Source organism: Talaromyces stipitatus, genomic scaffold, assembly GCF_000003125.1.
Source record: "Talaromyces stipitatus ATCC 10500 scf_1105507295541 genomic scaffold, whole genome shotgun sequence".
In the NCBI taxonomy this organism is placed as follows: domain Eukaryota; kingdom Fungi; phylum Ascomycota; class Eurotiomycetes; order Eurotiales; family Trichocomaceae; genus Talaromyces; species Talaromyces stipitatus.
In genome coordinates this window covers 4,596,921-4,619,113 of record NW_002990115.1, presented here as the reverse complement: position 1 = coordinate 4,619,113, position 22,193 = coordinate 4,596,921, and the positions used below count along the sequence as shown (strand labels likewise).

At 44.8% G+C, this 22,193-nt stretch overlaps 6 protein-coding genes across 6 annotated transcripts, besides 9 other annotated features; 4 read left to right on the top strand and 2 right to left on the bottom strand.

The window, feature by feature from the left end:
- Window positions 1–185: 185 nt before the first annotated feature.
- On the bottom strand, window positions 186–1,367 carry TSTA_040260 (uncharacterized protein; the record flags this gene model as incomplete). Its single annotated transcript, XM_002481221.1, has 2 exons — window positions 186–1,167; window positions 1,192–1,367. The coding sequence occupies 2 exons, from the start codon at window positions 1,365–1,367 to the stop codon at window positions 186–188; spliced, it is 1,158 nt and encodes a 385-aa protein (XP_002481266.1).
- A 372-nt stretch (window positions 1,368–1,739) lies between these two features.
- Window positions 1,740–1,762: a microsatellite.
- Window positions 1,763–1,894: 132 nt separating this feature from the next.
- Window positions 1,895–1,914: a microsatellite.
- Window positions 1,915–2,206: 292 nt separating this feature from the next.
- On the top strand, window positions 2,207–4,179 carry TSTA_040250 (uncharacterized protein; the record flags this gene model as incomplete). The annotated part of the gene is made up of 2 exons (XM_002481220.1): window positions 2,207–2,977; window positions 3,049–4,179. The coding sequence occupies 2 exons, from the start codon at window positions 2,207–2,209 to the stop codon at window positions 4,177–4,179; spliced, it is 1,902 nt and encodes a 633-aa protein (XP_002481265.1).
- Window positions 3,115–4,854: a mobile genetic element.
- Window positions 4,814–5,884, top strand: TSTA_040240 (uncharacterized protein; the record flags this gene model as incomplete). The annotated part of the gene is made up of 3 exons (XM_002481219.1): window positions 4,814–4,923; window positions 4,954–5,141; window positions 5,223–5,884. The coding sequence occupies 3 exons, from the start codon at window positions 4,814–4,816 to the stop codon at window positions 5,882–5,884; spliced, it is 960 nt and encodes a 319-aa protein (XP_002481264.1).
- Window positions 4,847–6,772: a mobile genetic element.
- TSTA_040230 (uncharacterized protein) lies at window positions 6,044–6,454 on the top strand (the record flags this gene model as incomplete). Its single annotated transcript, XM_002481218.1, has 2 exons — window positions 6,044–6,127; window positions 6,179–6,454. 2 exons carry the CDS (start codon window positions 6,044–6,046, stop codon window positions 6,452–6,454), a joined length of 360 nt encoding a protein of 119 aa, XP_002481263.1.
- Window positions 6,773–7,553: 781 nt separating the features above from the next.
- On the top strand, window positions 7,554–8,539 carry TSTA_040220 (uncharacterized protein; the record flags this gene model as incomplete). Its single annotated transcript, XM_002481217.1, has 2 exons — window positions 7,554–8,218; window positions 8,509–8,539. The coding sequence occupies 2 exons, from the start codon at window positions 7,554–7,556 to the stop codon at window positions 8,537–8,539; spliced, it is 696 nt and encodes a 231-aa protein (XP_002481262.1).
- Window positions 7,599–8,246: a mobile genetic element.
- Window positions 8,203–9,093: a mobile genetic element.
- Window positions 9,094–9,353: 260 nt separating this feature from the next.
- Window positions 9,354–9,377: a microsatellite.
- A 1,563-nt stretch (window positions 9,378–10,940) lies between these two features.
- Window positions 10,941–10,975: a sequence feature (AT_rich).
- A 1,771-nt stretch (window positions 10,976–12,746) lies between these two features.
- On the bottom strand, window positions 12,747–22,193 carry TSTA_040210 (uncharacterized protein; the record flags this gene model as incomplete). Its single annotated transcript, XM_002481216.1, has 18 exons — window positions 12,747–14,449; window positions 14,511–14,755; window positions 14,822–16,118; window positions 16,175–16,352; window positions 16,405–16,463; window positions 16,529–17,282; window positions 17,340–17,560; window positions 17,620–17,803; window positions 18,503–19,403; window positions 19,459–19,493; window positions 19,713–20,235; window positions 20,300–20,916; window positions 20,980–21,100; window positions 21,153–21,179; window positions 21,245–21,273; window positions 21,329–21,394; window positions 21,426–21,539; window positions 21,597–22,193. The coding sequence occupies 18 exons, from the start codon at window positions 22,191–22,193 to the stop codon at window positions 12,747–12,749; spliced, it is 7,671 nt and encodes a 2,556-aa protein (XP_002481261.1).
- Window positions 18,833–18,950: a sequence feature (GA-rich).

Below are 22,193 nucleotides of genomic sequence, written 5' to 3'. Positions count from 1 at the left end.
ACGGCTCTCCGTCGGATCGTCCTTTAATCGAGAGAGAGGAATGATAGGGACGACATCCTCTCGAGTCTCCTCATCGTGGAGAAGAAACAGTGTCTCTAGACTCTGCTGTGCCTGTCGAATCTCAGTCTGGATAAAATGCCGGAAGGATTCCATGTCATATCTAGTCCCTTGTAGGTGAGCCGTTCTTAATCCTCAGACCAATAGATATAACCAAGACTGGTGGTGGTATTCTGGATCTTTTTCCCATACGTGCGGAGTCGTGTGATCCAGGCAAAGGGGCTTCGCGTTCCATGGATTAAGAATCGCTCTCGCATTTCATCAAGAGCATCTGCAGGATGCTCCACCTGGTCTTCGTCAGCCTGGATAATAGCCTCCTGAACCACAAGCATCTGGGCCATCTTAACCAGACCAGATAGTGATGGGGTATATGAATATGCATCCCGAAAGGTCCGTTTCTCTGCATCGACGCCTAGCACAGCAAGAAAGCCAACTACTGCGCTTTCATAGAGATCTCCTTTTAACGTGTGATCGAGCAGGGCAATCGAGAGACGGAGACAGGCCTGGTCCAGCAGCGCTTGGGCTTCAGCCAGGGTCGACCCTCGGATCACGGTGGGAAGCGGCCGTGTGATTTGGCCTTGATAGGCTAATACCTCAATCCCATACTCCACCATCTCATCAAGATGCTGGAGTTGCCGTGGGGTCAGCCGATGACGCAGCTGGACAGGCTGCTCGGGCTGGGTGGAACGGTGGACGAAGGAGAGAAGCCGTTGCCAGAGATGTTCATAACTCCGATAGGTTGCCTTCTTTAATTGAATGAATAATGGTCGATCCCAGGCCCGTCGGTGTTGTAGGAAACTATTAATCTGGACTTGATCAAAAACATTGATCTTATCTTCTTGAATTGATTGATGTGCTTGTTGAATAATCCTGCTAACACTACTAGCAAATTCTGCCAGGAGTGGTTCCTGCAAGGGATCAGGCCGTGCTCCTAGCAGTGCCACCTGCTGAAAGGAGTATCCACAGAGATAGTCCCCCCAGCGGGTCATCTCAAGCCAGGGAGAGGCCTCTGTTGGTGCCCTATGACTCTGGATCATATTACTTGCAGTATCGATGATCGCCTCACTTTGGGCTAATGCGGTATTGACCTCGGCTTCAATCCGGTTTGCTCTAGATAATGGTGTAGTTTGTAACTCCTGATTAATCAATGATAAAGAAGGAGTCACAGCAAAGTATTGACTTCCCACCCCGGACAAGAAGAACCGCTGACAATGCACTCGAGGATAAATATGGATATGGTGGGTGAAGGCACGTGGAGGACCTCGTGGATTTTTTGGGATCTCTGGATGCTTGAGGATATGGATTCGCATGGTTTCTTTAGCTACTGCCACATAGGGACATGTCGTGCTTGGACATTGATATCCTTGAAAGATTGGGAGATAGGGAATAGGAGCACTGGTAGATAATGGGAATTGTAGACTTTGCTTCTGGGGATCAATCCAGGGCTTTTTAAGCATTTCTTCCAAGATTTGCTGTCGCTAAATCTGGGTTTTTATCCGATAATCATGGCCATGTTTCTTGGCCAAATGTGCCAGCAGGTGGGATGGAGACATTGCATATCGACAGGGCTGGCAGATCCAGATCTGGTGGTCTGGAATGTACTGGAACAGTTCCATCACTCAGAGATTGTGGTGGGTGGAAATCGTCGCTTTGGCTGGGATGAATGAGCAGATTAGTCAGAGGAGAGAGAGAGAGAGAGAGAGAGGATCGTTAACCGGATCAAGGTCGGAAGGAATGTAGGTTAAAGGCCTGGTCGCAAAGTGAGAATCATCTCAATTCTCTCCCCACACAACGCCGTTGCCTGGTCGTTCCTCTTTTTCTCCCATACTCTCCCTCTACGCGACGCGACGCGACGCGTTCTTATCATTGCTCCCTTTGCTTTTTCTCTAGGGTGGAGAATTAGATTAGATTTGCGGCTCTGGCAGTTGGAGCGCATGAACCGTAACCCTAAGAGTGGGGCACGGGGGAGCGGCAGCCAATCAGCGGGCGGGTAATTGTATCCTGGGTGCGAAACAATTGACGATAGGGTATAGCATAGGCTACAAGTACCAAGTGTGGCTTACGACGTGAGGCCTTAGATAAGGCTAAGATCGCGCTAATCAATTGTGAACCATTTCATCGGGTGCCTCAGTACTTACAGCCCAAGCCGATGCAACAGAATACTACTGCGAATGAGGATCCTACTCCTCACGAAGCTGCGCAGATCCAAGCATCCACAAGGAAGCGCACCAATACGACTAAATCAACAACCACTAAAAGCATCTCAGGGGCGGTAAAGCGTACAAAGACATCAACTACAGCACCTATAGTTCCTACTGAAATCAATGAGCCTACAGCATCAACAACACACCCACAAACACCAGAGGCCCCTACAACCTCACGAATCATACCAACAGCTGAAAAAATTAAGGCAATCCCATTCACAGCTATTAAAAAACAGCCTCGCGGTAGACCACCTAAATCTAAATCATCCAACAATAACGACGAGAACGAATCAGAGCCCACGGAACAGATCCAATTGGCTATAGATATCACTCAATCGAGCGCTCCTGTGGAGACTATCGACCCGACACTACTCAGCAAGGATAACATGGCAAAATCAATGGCTCCAGTCACCAGATCAAGAGCCTACCTTGAACAGATACGCAGACAGCGCATCCAGGCCCACCGCCAAGTACGTACACGATCTCAAGATTCGGATGAGATACCACTACCCCGGATATCACAGCTTCCACAGATAAACATGACAATGGAAGACAACAACGTCATCCTAAGCAGCACAGCTAGCTACCGTGAACTTAATGACAACACAACTATTGATTCGGAAGGCTATACAGAACTTTTGAATAGTTTCCATCCCAGTCAAGGACCACGCGCAGCCCCTATTAAGGAAGAAGAGAAGGAGGATGACCTACAAACTGTACGAGATATGAACACACGCTCGTCTCCAGATGTTCTCGACCAATGAGTGCAATATTTGAGATTATACAGTATAACACGCATAAATCCAAGGATGAGGTCATGGCCACATTCTTACGTGATCCCCGAGCTCTCCGCGCCTCTGTGATTGCAATTCAGGAACCATGGAGAAACGAACTAAACAATACAACGCACCAGCCTGCGAGTCTTACACATCAACTCCTTTATCCCAAACCTAACGACAACAACGACAACACTAATAACAATAAGAGAGCCCGTATGGCCTTATTTGTCAATAAAAGCATCAATCCGGCCAGCTGGTCTCACACTGTCATATCGCCTGACTATCAAATCCTACATATTCACTATCAACGTTGCCTACATTCGAATTCAAATTCCGAACCACACGATCTCTATATCCACAATATCTATAATGAACCACGTTCGACAACCTTTACGCACATAGATCGAGAACTAACCCGACTAGGATGCTCACAAACCACAGCACATATAGTTCTTGGGGACATGAACGCCCACCATCCAGCCTGGGGTGGCCCTGGCACCAAAATCGACGAACAAGCCACGGAATTGCTTGAGATCATGGATCGCCATGGGATTGAGCTTGCTACCGAAGAAGGACTAGTCACCTGGGAACGTGGCCAATCACAATCAACAATCGATCTAACATTCTTATCTACAACCTTATTTCATCGTCTTGTACTACACGAGCGTGCAGATGAGATCCAACATGACTCTGACCACTGGCCAATCAGGATGCAGATCGACATTGATACACCAACTCACGAACCACCACGGCGCCGCAACTGGGCAGCGATAGATATCAAAGTGCTACAGGAATTGCTTAGCCAACTCATTGCACCAAGGCTTATAAACACATCAAAATCTCATATTAAACTTGCAACAGTGGCCTTTACAGCGGCTATTCGCAAAGCAGTTGATCAATCAGTTCCATGGGCTCGTCCGAGCGCGTGGAGCAATCCAGATTTTACACCTGAATGCAAAGAGGCTGTACGAACCTGCCGCCAGCTACGACGTCAATTCTCAAACACCCACAATCCGTGGATCTGGAGGGCTTACCTACGAGCCCGCAACAAGAAGAAACGCCTAGTCAAGAAATCCTTACGACTAGGCCATCGACGTTGTGTACAGCAGGCGACAGAGCAAGGCCCCTTAGGCCTCTGAAAATTGGCAAAGTAGGCACGCTCGTGTAATAGAGCGTATGAATCAGGAATCACCCTAACCCTACAAGACTTAGATGGCCATACAGCGGAAACAGTAGAAGCAAAAACACAGCTTCTTAGGGAAGCATTCTTCCCAGCTATTCTAAATGCAGATCTATTAGACATCACAGACAGCTAATATCTGTCATAAATCAAATTCCTAGAGATCCCATGCCACAGGATCAAGTATGTTATTTGTTCAACACCACCAGATAAAGCGCTAAGTGAGGATGGCATTCCAAACAGCTTCTGGCATAAAATTATTGGCATCCCAGTAATCATTGACACTCTATATGAAATCTTTAATGCCTGTATAAGAACTAGCTACAATCCCACTCACTTCTAGTACTCAATCACCATCATACTACGTAAAGGCGGCAACAGGGACTATCGTACATCTAAGGCGTACAGACCTGTGGCCTTGCTCAACACGCTTGGCAAGTTTCTCAAAGCAATTATTGCACGCCACATCAGCTACACCATAGAAAGTAAAGGATTGCTTCCTTCAAGCCACCTAGGTGGCTATAAAGGAATATCCACGGATTATGCTATACAGATCATCCTCAATTGAATCTATAGAGCCTGGGGACGTGGCCATGCCGTTGTATCTATGCTCCTATTGGACGTCAAGCGGTGCCTACGACAATGCCCACCACCTACGACTACTACATAATATGAAGAAACGACATCTAGGGCACTTTATGCCGTGGGTGACTACCTTTCTCACAAATTGAAGCACCAAGATACAGATCCCTGAGGGGATATCTGGCCAAATTCCTACACTAACAGGCATCCCACAAGGATCACCAATCTCACCTATCTTATATCTGATTTACAACGCGGATCTGATTGAGGATTGTGCGGATATAGTCAATCACACAACGACAAGCGGATGGGTGGACGATGTATCCTTAATGACCATAGGTAATATAGAGACAGAAACAATAAGAAAGCTTCAAAAAGCTAGCGAGATCGCAGATCAGTAGGCGGTACGACACGCTTCAGTGTTTGACACGAAGAAATATCAACTAATTCACTTTGTGAACCCACGAAGCACGACCAATCCTGAATTGCAGCCAATCCAGCTACGCGATGAAGTTAAAATAAAGCCCAAAGAAGCTGTTAAATATCTCGGTATCTGGCTTAATACGAAGCTAAGCTTTGACACACATTGTGATGAAGCTATTGTAAAAGCAGGCACCAGCCTGGAAGCTCTACGTGGCCTATCAGGACCCACACGGGGGGCCGCACTAGGCCCAACAAGAAGGATCTATCAAGCAATTGTCATCCCACAGATGCTGTATGGCGCTGCAGCCTGGTTCCAACCAGACCTCATGAGCCAGAGGCAAATTACACAAACTGTACGCAAATTTACAACTATCCAAAAGCGCGCAGCGTGCCTGATCAGCGGTGCTTTTCGTACAACGGCTGCGGAGGCCCTCAATATAGAGCTTCACCTAATGCCAATCCGGTTGCAACTGGATCAACTCACAAAGGCTGTAGCCATCTGGATCCGCACAGGTCCTACCTTTGCAATTCCTGACGGCCTAGTCAATCGACGCACCAGCGACGAACTCAAGCTTGGCGGATACACTCCCATGGAAGCTCATGCCTGGAAGAAGGGCGGATGCTTATTGGCTCCCCCTGGAACCTTGGCAGGGAAATAGGAGAGCCAATCTGTATATGTTCAGGCACCGTGGCATGAGTCTCCAAAGGTTGTGATTAATGAGTGAGAGAAGGTAGTATCAGTACATAACGACATTACATGTAAGAATGAGCATATCGCAATACACACGGACGGCAGTGGATATCAAGGCTATATTAGCATGTTCATGATCATTCCAACATTCAGAAAACAACGAACAGAGTGTATTGGTACGGAAGGCACCTCAACAGTATACGCAGCTGAGGTCTGTGGGATCAAATTCGCGCTCAAAACTGCACTTCAAATTGCAGATCAGGACATACGAACCAAGAAACTAGTTATTTTCTCAGATAGCCAAGCCGCGCTTAAAACTCTCATGAACCTGCGTATGGTCTCTGGTCAAACATACATTCAGGGCTGTGTTGATTCACTAAGGAAGTGTACGGATGAGAATATTGATGTAACACTGAGATGGATTCCAGGCCATGAGGGCGTTCCTAGAAATAAAGCTGCAGACAGGGCTGCAAAACGTACGGCTCTAATAGGTGCACGAAGGCAAATCGTACCTGGAGATCTATCAAGTGAAGAATAGACCATACTCGCAGCAGCTGTAAAACACAGAATACACTAATCAACCAAGGATGCCTGGGAGAGACGGTGAGACAAGCAAAAGGCAGGGAAACCTACCAAAAAACTTATCACTCAGCCTTCCAAGCGCACACTCCAATATTGGACCTTTCTCCGCAAAGCAACATCGTCAATACTGATACAGCTGCATACCAAACAAATTGGGCTGACGCACTATCTGTGGCGAATTAACAGGCGAGAACAACCATACTGTGCCTGCAGCATATCTAGTCAATCAGTACGACATATCCTCATGGAATGCCCACTGTATGAGAATGAACGCGGTCTCATGTGGTCATGAATCAAGGGATTCCGACGCACAACAGATCTGCAAGCATTACTCAAGGAAAAAAAGGCCGCAATTGCAATCGCGCAGTTCATCATTGACACGCGAGTGCTTAATCAATTCCATGAGGTAGATCCGGAAGCAGTTGGCACCTATGAAAGCGCAGAAACAGCGGCTCAATTGGAGCCTGCAAATGACAAGAACACTGACGTGGGAACATGTACGAACACGCACGTAGATGACGTGCGTTCTAGGTCGACGTCGTTATCAGTAAGGACCAGGATTGACACGAATACGAGCCTTGGATCAAGTGATTCAGAGCCAGCCAACGGGATGCGATGTAGAGGACGTATAATTCGGATTTGCGAAGGGTGAGATACGCAGATTTTTATGAGGGATACAGGATATGTGAGTTTGAAGCGAACTGGTGCAGTTTGGAGGACTTGAAAAGAATTTGGGAATTCTTGTAGGCGGGGTGTACGCGCACTAGCCGACCAAGATGTTTGATTTATTTGTTTGTTTGACATGTTTGCATTCGTTATTCTTGTTTCCTTAGCTTCCGTTCTCTGTGGCGCGCCTCTATGGCGCACCACCCGTGGCTGGGCCGCGGATCTCTTGGTGCCTGCAGGCTTAGGCACACACCTGGATAGCGGCTCTTAGTCAGCGGCCAGCTACAGCGGGTAACGTAATCGGTAAGCGAACCGGCCATGTAAGCGAACCGGCCACCTCTCCAGAAAATAACTCTCTATATTGATTTACCATATTACAACGCGTCAAAATGCCACCAATTCGCAAAAAAGGCCCCCTAAAATCCACTCAGGATGAGGGAAAGATCGAATTAGCTATTTCCGATTTAAAAAATGGAAGAATTCGCAGTATTCGTGAAGCTGCAAGAATCTATATGGTTGCTCGTACAACTCTTCAAGATCGAATGAAAGGAGTGCCGTATCGACAAATAACACGCGCCAACAACCATAAATTGAGTCAATCTGAGGAGGATTCGCTTGTCAAATGGGTGCTTGATTTAACTAAACGTGGATTACCGCCCCGGCACTTTCTCGTACGAGATATGGCTAATTATCTTCTCTCACAACATGGAGATCAACGGGTTGGAAATAAATGGGTATATAATCTTGTTCAACGTCGCCCAGAGATTGAATCCAAATTCTCACGAAAATACAACTACGAACGTGCCAAATGTGAAGATCCAAAGATTATACAAGGCCATTTTGACCGCGTACGAGATATAATATCTGAGTACGGCATCTTACCAGAAGATATCTATAATTTTGATGAGACGGGCTTTGCTATGGGACTCTGCGCAACTGCAAAGGTTATTACTGGAAGCGATCGATATGCTCAGCCAAAGCTTCTACAGCCTGGAAATCGAGAATGGGTGACTGCAATTGAGGCAACAAATTCAACCGGATGGGCTCTGCCTTCGTACGTGATTTTCAAAAGCAAAGAAAAACGTACGATTAGGCTGGTTTGATGAGCTTCCGGATGATTGGAGAATCAATATTAGCGATAATGGCTGGACTACAGATCAGATAGGATTAGAATGGCTTAAAACCCATTTTATTCCTCTTACTAGTGGTCGTACATTGGGAACATATAGTATGTTGATTCTTGATGGCCATGGAAGCCATTTGACTGCAGAATTTGACCGTACATGTACGGATCATAAGATTATTCCAGTCTGTATGCCTCCTCATTCTTCACATCTCTTACAGCCTCTTGATGTTGGCTGTTTTGCAGTTCTAAAGCGATATTATGGGCAGCTTGTTGAACAACGAATGAGGCTTGGTTTTAATCATATTGACAAAATCGACTTCTTAACAGCATTTCCACAGGCTCGTACAGTGGCATATAAAGCTCAAACTATTCGGAATAGCTTCGCAGCCACCGGATTAGTGCCTTTCAATCCAGATCGAGTTCTTCAACATCTCAATATTCAATTGAAGACTCCAACCCCCCCTCCAAGTCGATCAAGCAATACAGCATCATCCTGCTTACAAACACCTCAAAATATACGCCAATTTGTACGCCAGTCAACTACAATCAATAAGCGTATAAATAAGCGTACAGGAAGCCTGAATCAGAATGAAGAAATCAATCAGGCAGTTATACGGTTATCAAAAGCCTACGAAATACTAGCGAATGATGCTTTACTCGTACGGAAAGAAAACCGTGATTTACGAGCTGCGCATGAAAAAGAGAAGCAAAAGCGCAAAAGATCTAATAAACAGATATCTATTGAGCAAGGGATTACTAGAGAGGAAGCTCAGGCGCTCGTACAAGGTCAGGTTGAGGCATCTCATGCTGTTACTACTACTCTGGCTGAGCCGGAGCTCCCAGCTTCTCAAGCAGTCGTACGCCGCCAATTTCGCTGCAGTGGTTGTAACGTTATGGGGCATAGAATAAATCAATTTCCTAGTCGTACTAGTAGTTAGATTTTTGTATATAATTTGTACGTGATTGAGAAATTGGGATTTGAAATCAATATAGAGAGTTATTTTCCGGAGAGGTGGCCGGTTCGCTTACATGGCCGGTTCGCTTACCGATTACGTTATATCAATACTACTACTACTACTACTACTACATTGCAAAACATTTGATCAGCTTTTGCTGCACTGGGCATTCACCCTTTCAACCCACCAAAGGTTCTTAACATTCTCAAAAAAAAGACGCCATCGCCAATCTCAAGCAATATTAAAAATAAACGAAAGACTCTAGGATCTGTTCGAGCAATTTATCGTATACTCAAAGCCATTTGACAGGAAAAGAGTGATCTATCGGAGGCTATACAACTTGCTCTTAAAGCACTTCAAAAATATGCTGTACAGAATGAAATACTTAAACATCAGCAGCAAGGCTTGGTCAATCCATTAATTGGAGAGAAAAAATGGCAGAAGCGAGGCCAGCCACTGGGTTTAATTGATAAGGATAATCCTGGTGAGGCACAATTCTTCTCACCAGATAGAATTAAAGCTGCACGATAGCAAATACAAAATATTGAGTTACGAAAGGAATAAGGAAAGTTCAAGGCAGCAAACCGACGTACACAAAAAGCATTTGCGCGCCAACAGAAGGCTCAAGAGATCCAGGAACGGCGAGAGACTCGAATCTGTGAATGAGAGGAGAAAAGGCGTCAAAAAGAACTTGAAAAGGAGTAACTTCGCGTGGCCTGGGAAGCCCAGAAGGAGGTAAAGCGAGCTAAAGAAAGGCCAGCAAAGCAGGTAAACACTAAAAAGAGGCGATACAGTAAGGTTATCGAGAGTAATGAGGAGGTTTCTTTAAAGAGGCCAAAAACAGGCATATCTCTGTCGGAAACTTCGGTCAAACTACCGTCGAGTATATCTCGGATAGCTTATAACACGCTGGAGTTATAAGGCTTCTAAGTACGAAAGGCTTCTTGAAAGCAAAGTCTTAATAAAAGGATGAATATCCGGTTCGATAGAAGAACGTATACTCAAGTTGTCAAAGCTAAGGGGTACTTAGCACGGTTAATTCAAGACGATAAATAAAACTAGATACATGGTAAATGAGTGTCCTTATATATTCCTCCTGGCTGTATTCCCTTCATACTGTCAGGTAATTCGGGTGATATTCCCATCATACCATGAGTATCACTGGTATCAGTCCTATTGTAACAACCAGCAGGCTTGGGGGTCTCACTATTCTAAGAAATGCACCCATGACGTCTCAAGTTGGGTTTCAACTACAGCAGGAGAAGGTTTATATGTTCGAGGATGGTTTCAGCTCCACCTCGACTGTTGGAGCTATTCGGAATAGGGAGATCTGGTATAAGTTATATGTCTATAAAGATAGCAGATGCTCCAGGATAGCAGAAGATAGGTTTCAATACATTGACATTCCATACCCTACCTTGTGTGCTTAGCCTTCAGTGATCCCTCTCGAACGTAACTATACATATCCCTCGTAACGTTGTTACACCTATCATACCGATGCTCTATCGGGAATGATACCCTAACCCTAATGGTTACAGATAATCCTTGCTTCCGTTAGTGCAGTAGTGTAACACTATCTGGTCAATCCATTGGCTGCGGATTCTTGATTCTTCTGACAATCTCGTTCTGGGCGAGCGATCAACCTACCTATACGATTTAGGGATTAGATAATTATGCTGGTTTGTTCACCACACATTTTTATCTAAAATCTTAATTTTAATAATTATAACTTCATTTGTTGAAGATATATTATAAATTATAGAGCTTGGAGCAATTTTCGGAAGGGTGGGCATCGAGTGATCGGAGGCATCGAATGATCGGGAACGATAGAGTCCGGCTAAAATTGCCGCTCCACAACCTGTTGTAATGACCGGGTTGAACGATAGTTCGAGTACGAGGGTATGGGTACGGAACACTTGAAGAAGCGAATACTAAGGTGTAACAACGTTACGTAGGGTATGTATAGTTACGTTCGTGTCAGATAATCTGGCATTCAAACGAGGCAGAGAGATCGACTGTTCCATCTTACAGGTCTAAAAGGCACCTGAGTGTCACGGACCTGGATCCACCTTAGTTCTAACAGCGGTGCGTCGTGATACGTTAGGATAATTGAACCTCGCACAGGTTCCAACCAATGAAGTAGTGGAGCGTGATGGATCGTACGTAACGAAGTATCGAACGGTAATGGGACGGTGACTGAGAATAGTAACAAACTAAGATAGAAGAGATCCCCCGTACAGCCTGGTGCCCGTACGAGTTAGAATGCCTTGCTGACTCTCACTGTTGTATTCAAGTGACTTATGTCAAAGAGCTATGAAGAACTAAATACATGATGGTAAAAGAGCGTCCTTATATATCCAGTCCCTCACGTTTTGTATATCCTATATCGTATACCTTTGAAAGGTAGCAAGTATAAGGTATACGATATAATCCAATGATCTATCGTTATTTTATATACCCTTATCTTATCCAAGATAACGGTATATTATTCATATCTCCACGTGACTTGGTGCGTGTCCCATACCAAAGTATCCACTTTGTGACATACTTCCATCTTGTCTGTAATCGTATGGTTCATACACTCCAAACACCAAAGTGACCTTTCCCCTTTGGTCATAGTACATCTTAGCGTCATGCAGTTCAACTTCGTAACACTGAGGCATATCTCTGGGCACCTAGATTTCAGCCCAATATTTACCCCTCCTGATAGCTCACAAACCACCCCGCCAAAGGTGTCTATAAAGGACCCGGCTTTATAACTTGAAAGACAAGAAAAAAAAAAGAAAACAAAAAGACAATCTTGCTAGTTACTTCTTTCTTTACCATCCTTATAAACAATTATTCAGGATTGGCCTGGAGTTAACCGACCAATCCGACAGGCTCCGTGATTTGGGTTCGATGGAGATAGTGGGGCCAAAATTATTGACATGCTTGAGTAGATCGCATAGTTACTTGGTGTCTATTAGCTAAGGACTTCTCCGGGCTAAGGAGTTAAGATTGAGGTAGTTTTTATCACTGAGAACGAGGTCTTTAACCAACTCGTGCTGGCGCCAATTCGTGCCGACAGTATACGTTCGTGTCAGTGTGCGCTCTCGTTCAATATTAGTGATATTCCCATTTGGTGCCGTAAACACCCCGTTTGGTGTGGTAACGATCCGTTTAGTGTCGTAAGAATCCCGTTTGGTACCGTAATGATCCGTTTGGTGCGACGGTTATATTTCGAGCCAATCCTGAAATTTTATGCCATGAATCGAGGAAAAATTAGTGGCTACCTATTGTAGGAACACACCACGGTACATTTCCAGCTGTCTGTTCCTGCATTCAGATTAACTGCGACATGTAGCTAGCGATATGGCAAAGCGATCCGGATCGAAGGGATTGAGCAAGGCTCATAACCCTAACTTCACATATGACTCGAGAACGTATACGATTGTTTGATGGTACGCATAACAAGTTTCTATATATTCCATAATTCACATACTAGAAGAACAACCAGTGCCTTAAACACGCGCAAGTACTTGGGGTGGCATGTCCTGACCAAACGAGTCTTGATAAGCTTTTTGAATATCCGCATCAGAAAATCCAGAAAGTCGCAAGCTTTTGGCAATATTGACGACTTCTCCTTTGCTAAAGCTTGCGATTTGGCGAATCACGTTGTGGACAGGCGCTGCTTCCGCGTGGCTCAAGCTTGAATTAGACTGCGTAATTGTAGACTCCAGGTATTGCTCAATCTCATTGGTATACCAGGTCGGCAACCGAGCCACAATTACATTGGGTTGCGGTACGGCATTAAGGGGTACGCCCGAAGCTTGTTGCAAAGGAGTATGGACATCTTCGGGTGCCGCTTCCAGGGTTATTGATTCTTCTTCAGCTTCGGCTGCAGCCAAGACATCTTCAGAAACGTTGTTTGAAATTCCGAATCCGTTGATGAAACCTTTGAAAATATCTCCGGATCCAGATGCAGGTTTTTGAGTAGAGAATGGGAAACTGATGGGAATATCTGCGAAGGGATTTGTAGCGGGTGTTGCAGGAACCGGTACTGGCTCGGGAGCGGGTGTAGGCTTTTGTGGAGGGTTTTCAAACCCAGGAAGCCCGCGAAGCAAGTCTGACGATATGGGAATTCCCATTGGGCCGCTGGGTCCTGGGGGTTTGGGTAAATCGAGAATGTCTTCAGGCACATCAGGCAGATTATCCGGTCTGCGGTCAGGTGGCGGGTTCTCGCCGTAGATGGGTATCAGTAATTTAATCGCCATAAACGTTTGGAAGCCCAAATCTTCATAGACCCTTCTGGCATCTTCATAAGTCGTCTGCAATTCTCTCAACACAGGCTCAACGACGCTCGCGACGGGAAGATCCTTCAAATCGGCAACTAGTCTTGCCAGATCTTGCTCAACTAGTTTCCAGTTGTCTTCGATGAATGCGATGGCTGTTTTGACTGCAGTTTCAGCATCGCGGATCCAGCCCATGACGAGGTTACTGAACTCGTTCTTTATGTACTCCCAAAGCCGACTGGCCAAGTTTTGTAGGGTGCGTAGATCGTCTTCTGTGATTTTCACACTAATGCTCCCAAGATCCCAATCATGATCAAAGGCGTGAACCTTTCCAAATAATTCTACGGAAAGAGGATCTCTTCCGGCCGCCCATGCTATTCCAATCTTCAAAGTCCCAGAAAAGCTGACAGATGTACTCGATTCAGAAGCTTTTTTAAACGATTTTGGATCCAATGCTCCATCAAGCAAACCCAGGGCGCCCGAAATTTGAAGGAATTGTTCACCAAGATCGAGCATGAGGATAGACACAACATCGATATTCGAATTTAGCACAAGATTGACAGTCAACTCAAAGCTTCCAATAGGGGCTTTACTTTTGAATGTTGCGAAGAAGCCACTCTCTTTCGCAACAGCATACAATGTGTGATATGTACCGAGGAAGGCGAGCTGCGCAGAAACAAAAACTGGGTCTGGCCCTTTTGATGCAAACTTCAGGACGGGTCCTTCGTTGAGCATGCGTGGAGTAAGATAGTCCGGGTTAACTTTGGGCAACTCCAATTTGTACTGAGCGGTACTTGGGTCTTGGAACCGCTTCAAACTGAATACGTCCTCATGAACAAGTTGAATTGGCTCCATCAATGCGATGATCTCAAAGCCAGAATCGTTGATATCGATTAAAGTGTAGCCGGCCCAAATTGGATCGCCGTTTATGACTATAAAGCCCCATGTTAGAACTGAAATATACACGTCTGTAAAACCAGAGGCATATTTTACCTAATGAGAGTGTGCCTTCAAAATAGAATCTTCTTCTCAGAATCTTTCCATTGGTCACGTCAACCATATCCTTCGGTACTAGCTGGATTGCGAGATATTGGAGATTTATGCCGTTATTGTTTAAGAAGGACTGGATTGCCTCGGGCAAATCAAGCGCAGCTGCGAATTTGCCGAGAAGACTCATGAGGTTGAGATTTTTTATTTCGCCTTCAATATAGCAATCGAGGGGATCTTTGGCAATGAATCTGACCGCAAGACTTTTCTTTATGTTAGCTACTAGGTTTGCATCTGCGATTGAGAAAGTCACTTACTGGCCAGAAACATTGTTGATGCCTTGAATCCTGATACCGCCGTGAAGATCAAACCGGGTAGGTATCATTTCAGCCGCGGGATCAAGCCAGAGTCTGATAACAATAGCATCCAAATCGAGACCTTGAACTTTGCAAAGGTTTTTTAAATTATCCTGGGTTGTGAATCCCAGTGCCAATCTGCCATTCGAAAGGTCAATCCCGGCTTCGACAGTGCCAGCGATGGTAGTGTTGGATATGGCAGGAAGATTCAGGCCAAATTCCCCTTCAAGGCCGATTGCAATCCCTCCGGAATTATAAAACAGAAGGAATCGACCAACAATGGAAAGGCTTTCGTCTTGGAATAAGGTTAATCTTTTCAACTCAACACCCAATATAAAGAATTCAGGGCCAGCGGCTCCAAAGACTTTAATGTCTTCCACTTTGAGCCATTCTTTGAACAAGTCAAGCTTAGAACCGAATTTAAGAGTGGTTGCAATGGCAACTCCTCCTTTGGACTGTAACATGCCCATAGAATTCTTGTCAAGTGACAATTGCTGATTTCCGAGACTGTCTTTCATCGAACCATAAAAGAGATAGATCTTTGTGTCACCAAAGTCGACATATTGTCTAACATCAGACGCCCACGAGTCAGGGAGAATGTTGAGAGGACCATCCTTGCACTCGAGTCGCAAGTTGAATGCCCAGGATTCTGCTCGGTATGCTTCCAAGCTGATTTTGTTGAAAGCAAGCCACTCGAGATCAGCGGCCAACTTTATTGCCCAAGTAGACGTGGTTTTTGACAACCTGAGATCCACTGTGTGTATAGTAATGTCGGTGTATTTGGTTATGCTGTCTAGTTGTGTTTGATGTAGAACGTCTTTGATATTGACCCCAGTCATCTTGGAAAGAATTTCATGCAGAGATAGCTCCCCTTCAAATCGTACTTTGGCGGTGTAAGCCGTTAGGTCTTTTGTGGGTGTGCCATCTACTTTTTGTGACTCGTCTGTAATGGTCGAATCATGGTACGCGCAATCGTACGAAAGATTTCCCATCAGCTGGTAGCTTCCAACTGCCAACGAGATACCAAAGCCAATGTGCATGCCAGACCCTCGAATGTAGCTTGCCGCGAATGTGACGTTAGAGAAACTTACGAGGGGAGAATTCCAGAGCTCAAACTCGCGATCTGCTTCGACCGCAATGAAAAACGAATCAATCTTAAAGCCTTCATCACTGGATTTGCGGAATGAGAGATAAATCGGGCCGGCTGTGATGTCTTCAAGATAAGAGAAATCTTTGGGGGTAGGTAGGTTTAAACATTCTGGCAGTGTGTTAATTCTAGATGTTATAGTTGAAGAAATTGTTGCAGTGCCCTACCAGACAGTTTTTGCCCAAAGAATGTGATGATATCACCCAAGGGGATATCATTGTCCGTCGGGAAAAGCGTCACTCCGACAATGGTGTCTTCCCCAGAGTCAAGCCAGATGGTGGCCTTGATGTCTTCATCGTGAATTGTCGTCGTAACACTTATGGATGCATTGATAGTTCTTCGATCCTGTGCTTGGTCAGATAAAGCAGATTAGATAAAGGTTGAAAATAATTCTCACTTTATCACTTGGATAGTCAATGCGTAAGTTGAACTGTGGTCTGCTAATACTAAGCCCTTCTTTAATGGGGGTTAGCAAAATACATTGGATTGCAACGCATCGATACTTGCTGCGAGGCACCTACCAAAAACAGTTATGTCGTCCTCTTCAAGAACAATCTCGATGTCCAACATCGAGATAGAATTATGTCCGGAATCATTCTCTTCTACCCCCAATCTGAACTTTGTGATGCCGGTCTTTGTTAATAAGGTCTGGAATGCTGGAGGAAGACATTGGACGTTAGGCATAAAATGTCCCAAAATATTCGACAATGATAACGATCCAGAGTAGGTAGTATTCAATGAGAGTTTAAGATGACCAGGGATATCATCGTCTCCGTACACGTTAAACCACTCTGGTCGATCGCCGTAGGCAATGAAAAATTCGACCGCACACTGTCCAATTGTGATTTCAGCATGACTTGTCAATGAGAGGTCATATCCAGAAGCTGCTCGGTCTAGGCGAAGTTCTAAAATTGCCCTCTCAACAGATAATATGTCTGGAACAAGTTTAAGTTGATCAAGCTCGATGGTAATCTCAATAAAGTCTGGTTTAGCAGAGAAAGACTTGTTAGAAGTGCTGCCGTGCCATCCAAGTGTTAAAGACAAAATTTGCACGGATTTCATCAACTTTTTCAGGCCAGGTATGGCTGAGAGGTCTAAGTCTCCAGGGCTAAGCCAATCGAGTATTTGGGCTGGCGTTAAACCTTGGCCGGCAGCAGCAGCGATGTAAGAAAGTTGGTAAATCGTCTGGTCACCTCCTCGGCTTCTTCTGGTTTCAAATACAACTGGTACCAACACATCCTTAATGGAAATATTTTCTTGGATGCGAACAAATACCTGGAGAATGTTAGAGTCAGCTTGGATCAGAGGCATAGGAAGGATTCAAATCCTTACTTTGAGAGGTGTAATAGAGAAGAGATTACCAATTTGCAGTCTGATGGTTAGCAGTCTCAATGTAATGATATCCCCAAATGGCTGGAAAGATTTCTCATCGCTGAACGAGGCTGTTCCGAAAATGGACTTCAAATGGAGGTCATTTATTATGGGTGACGTCCTCTCTACCACAAGACCGCAGTCATGGATACTCAGAAAATCATCAATCTTGATAGAAGAGTCTAGCGGCGATAGTTAGTGTTCGGTTTCTCAAATGACTGGTCTTGGTGTTATCATTTACCCTTTCCAGGCAGCATTATCGATGCTGCCAAAGCATCAATGGTACTAAGTCCTCTCGGGATGGTACTCCAAAGGTTCTTAAGCGTCATTTTGTAGCCGTCCGCAACAAATTCATCATTCGCATAACGTATATGAAAGTCGACACTAGATTCTGTGTCTGGAAACCAAAGGTAGTCCACAATAACCTATATAGTTGTCAGCATTACGTCAAAAGCGAAAAGTGTGATTTTGTACATGCATTGCTTGCATCTTGACCCGAGGTGAGTCTCCCAAGAAAGCACCCGTAAATATATCGACGACCTAGCTGGAAAGGACGGTATACGACGAATCGTAGCTCGCTGAGCACTTGAACTTCCCAGAATCCACGACCACCACTCGGCAGTCTGAAGGGGATATTCCACTTTTGGTATTGCTCCAGTGGTTTTACTCCAAAAGAAATAGACTTGACTTCGCCGTAGTCGGTTCTCGTACTTCTTCAAGTTCGTCAATTTCCAATCTTACTAGGGAAGTTATACATGTGCTCACCTTCGCATTGATTGGTCATCAATTGTAACTTCAAAGTTGTCGGAAATTGGCCAATAACGTGGAGAAGTCGAAAATAAAGCCGTTCTTGCCAGTGTGATTGGGAGAAGACTGAAAAATGATATCTGTAGGCTAGAATCCAATATGATGGATATCAAGCCGCTGAGAATTAGCCGGTTATTATCTATGTACTCCATCCTGAGTGCGGTGACTTGGTCAGGGAGTAACCATCCACGGGAAGCCAAATGATTCACAAAAGCATCGCTGCCTTTGAGAACTTGCGTTTTGGATCGCTGTCCCACTATTAGACCGAGTATTCTAAGAAGTTGATTTTTATAAAGCCAACAAGCGGAAGAACGAACCTGGAATGCAGTAAGGCCTTCAGAGATCAACCGTGACGCTTTGATGTCAAATTTAGTAAAAGTATCAGGGGACAATAGCCCTTCAACTCCAACTGCTTTCTTTAACACCTTCTCCATTTGAATATCAACTTGGCTCTGGGTTGGTTCTGGGTCCGCTGAATTGTTCATGATGGATACCTGATCATTGGACACAGGTTCGTCTAGGAATATGGAATCGTCTGCCTGAAGAGTGAAGAATTCGTCCTCAGAATCGTTTTTTTTGGTAATGAGGGTATTGGTTTTCCTGCCAGGTTTAGTTGTGGGTTTATCTTTCAAGGTTTTGCCAGCTGGCCTTTTTTTCGATTCTTCCTTTTTCTTTTCGATTTCCTGCTTCTTCTTTTCCGCTTTTTCCTCCTTCACTTCCTCTTTCCTCTTCTTCCTCTCCTCCCTTTTTTCTTTCATTTTTTTCACCATTGGCCTTTTGTCAACACCACCAACGGTAGTTCGGACCTTGGTAGTGAAATTCTGTTCGTGAAATTCAATCCAAAATTGCTCAGTGAACGACACCGCTTGCCATGCGGGATTGGGGTCGTAAGTTTTGTTCCACGGGTCGAGTATTATTGTCCCAAATTTTGGGTCAATATTTGGTCTAAGCTGCCATATGCGATAGTAGGAACCATCTTCATCCCAGAAAAGCTTTAGTTCGCCTTCTTTAGGCTTCATCATCCTGGCCGCATTGAGAGCTTCTTCATTGGTGATATCTTGAAGCTCAAGTTCTAAGTCAGCTGGCAATTCACCGAAATTGCGCATGAATCCTTCAATTTGCTCCGTCAAAACCTGAGACGTTAGGTAGATGTCAATTCCGTTTTCCTCCTGGCAAACAATTGCACGAGTTATTATGCCCGCTAACGTGCTCAGGTGGCTACAATCAACGTCAGCATTATCTTTAATCACAATGGCTGTATTTGAAAACCTACGGATTGCGGTGGCCCTCTGTGGCAGCCGAGGAGATCTAGGAGCAACTATAAGTGAATTTCAGTTTGTTAAGCTCCGGTCTGGCTCAGAAACTCACAATATATGTTTTTGCAAGAACACTTTTATCACAATCAGAGTTAACGTCTGGAATGGCTGATAGAAGATAAGATTTGCACTTACTTTAAAAAAAAGTTGGTTGGCTGATGGAATAATATTAGCTATATGTCTGAGTAAGTCGGGAGCGTGCCAGACTTACTTGCACCTGTTTGTCTTTAGTGCAGATCTTGGGGACCTTGGACCATAAGGGTTTGTTTGATTCTATATATGCCATTTGCTTCTTGAAAGCGGTTCCACGAGTTTTGATCCTTCTGTTGACTTTGGAGGTACTCCAACCTACGATAGCCGGATTAATCAGCCTGTTGGTACAGGCCAAGAATGGAGTACCTACAGTTGTTGTGCTGACTCCCGTGGTGCATGACTGCATGAAAGTTGTCAGTCTATCTGCGGCCATATGCTCATCACAGGTTTTGTTTTGTATTTGGCCCTTACTTTTCAGAACATTGTAGCGAATGGGAGGACCATCCCACATTTGTAGGAACGACGCTGTGGCGTTTCCATCGCCCGTAAAGGCGGCGCTGAATTTATTAGCCTTATCTCTCACAACGAAAACAAGAGATGATTGATTTTTCGCGCTCGAATCTCTTGGATTTCCGGTAATGCGCTCAGCAATCAAATTTTCATGCTCTTCGCTGAGGCGTACCTCCTCAGCAACACCAGTCCTTGAGAATACGTCAGCACTTGGTGAAGGGCATTAATCAATATCACGAAGGTTGGACGACTGACGCTGAATAGATGGGAGCATTTCCATTTGCTGAAGGTAGTCCTTCCCACTCGATACCTTGTAAAATTTGTTTGCGAGCCATGCGAGCCATGCTTGCCTTTGCTTTTTCTGCTTTAATGTTCCTGCCTTTGCCGTCATCGGGCTCCTCATCCTCAGAGTCATCGTACATTTTTGGCTTTCCACCCTTTGAATAACCTCGTCCCCCTTTAAGACCTTTGTCTTTGTCCCTTCTTGGACTTCTGTCTTTCTCCCCTCTTCGACCTCTGTCTTTGTCCCCTTTTGAACTCGTGCCCCCTTTTGAACCTTTACCACTGTTTGAAGGTTTATCAACTTTTTCTTCTCTAGACTTTTTCTCCGTTTTCTTCCCTTCCTCATATAATTTCTTCAAATTATAGACCTGATTGTAGTTTGGAGATAAGAATTGAAATTGAAGACGTCCCCGCTCGGTCTTACCTTTGAATAGAAGCGTTTTGGCGTCCTCTCCACCAATTACTTTGTTGAATGCAGGGATTTCGTTAGGAATTTTCCCAAACTCTGCATTGCATCTAGGCATTTTCACGTTCCACTTTGCTTCCAAGGTTTCAATGTCCTGGTCCAACCACCCTTTCGCACGATTGTTCTAGGAATTTGTTAGGCACAAGAAAACCATGAACAAATAAAATGACTGGGCGTGTCTTCGTACTTTGAATAGAAGGGTTGGAGAATTGTACCATATGTTGTTGAAAGGTGGCTTTTTGTCCTCAAGCGCTTCTACGCCTCGAGCAAATTGAAAGTCCGGATGGCCTGCCCCCGACCTATCGGCCCTGTAATAGAGTTTAGTGATATTACAGAGTGAATTCATTATAGTATGCATACATGCTCATCATCAATTGATGAATACCGCTAGAATATTCACGTGTTAGTCCTGTATCTGTGAGAGCCGATTCTCAACTTAATATCTCACATACTTTATATGGTCGGCATCATCATGCGTTATCTTTGTTGTTATACAGTTAGTGAACAGCTAACATGAGTAGATAGGAAATACATACCACCAGAGTGTCCAATGTATTTGGGCTTCCTTTTGGAACGAGCGTATTAAGCATGGCATACATGTTCTAAAGATTCATCAATTATAGGGAAACACACAACCTTTTGCCAAAGTCCACTCACAGCTAGTGGTGTCGTTGGGGGTACTCTGGTTCCATGAATTTGGTAATTGCCTGGGCCTCCATCAATGAGAATAACCTTGCGTGTCTTGCCCTATACATCTAGACTTAGTTAAAGACACAAGGGTGATCTGGTCATGACTTATATTACCTTTTTTCGATGCTTCTCCAATGTAGAATCTTGTATAAGTTTTATCTGGGTGGGGTCCTTCACCACCTTTTTCTTCTCCTTTTCTTCGACCATCTTCTTGTCCGTTCCAGTCCCTGTGACCACGTCTTTCTTACCCTTTTCTACCACCATAGTCATGTCTGTCTTACTGCCCTTCGTCACTTTTTTCTTGCCCTTTTCTTCGACCATCGTCATATCCGATTCACCACCTATACCCGTGTCTTTCTTGCCATTTTCTACCACCATAGTCATGTCCGTTTTACTGCTTTTGGTCACCTTTTTCTTCCCCTTTTCTTCGACCATCGTCATATCTGATCCAGTGCCTATAACCGCGTCTTTCTGACCCTGGGGGTTCAGGAGCGGATTCGGAACATTGATCAATGGGGTATTTTCAACTACTTTTAATCCAACGGATGCCTCGCTAGAGGCATTTTCGTCAAACTCAAGTGCCAAACAGTCTCCATACGAAGCCTGGCAAACGTGAATTTTGACGTAGGCATGGTTTCCACCCTTGTCCTCATCCTCAAGATCCATTCGGATTTTGTCTTTACCTTTACCTTTGGGTTGTACCTTGAACAT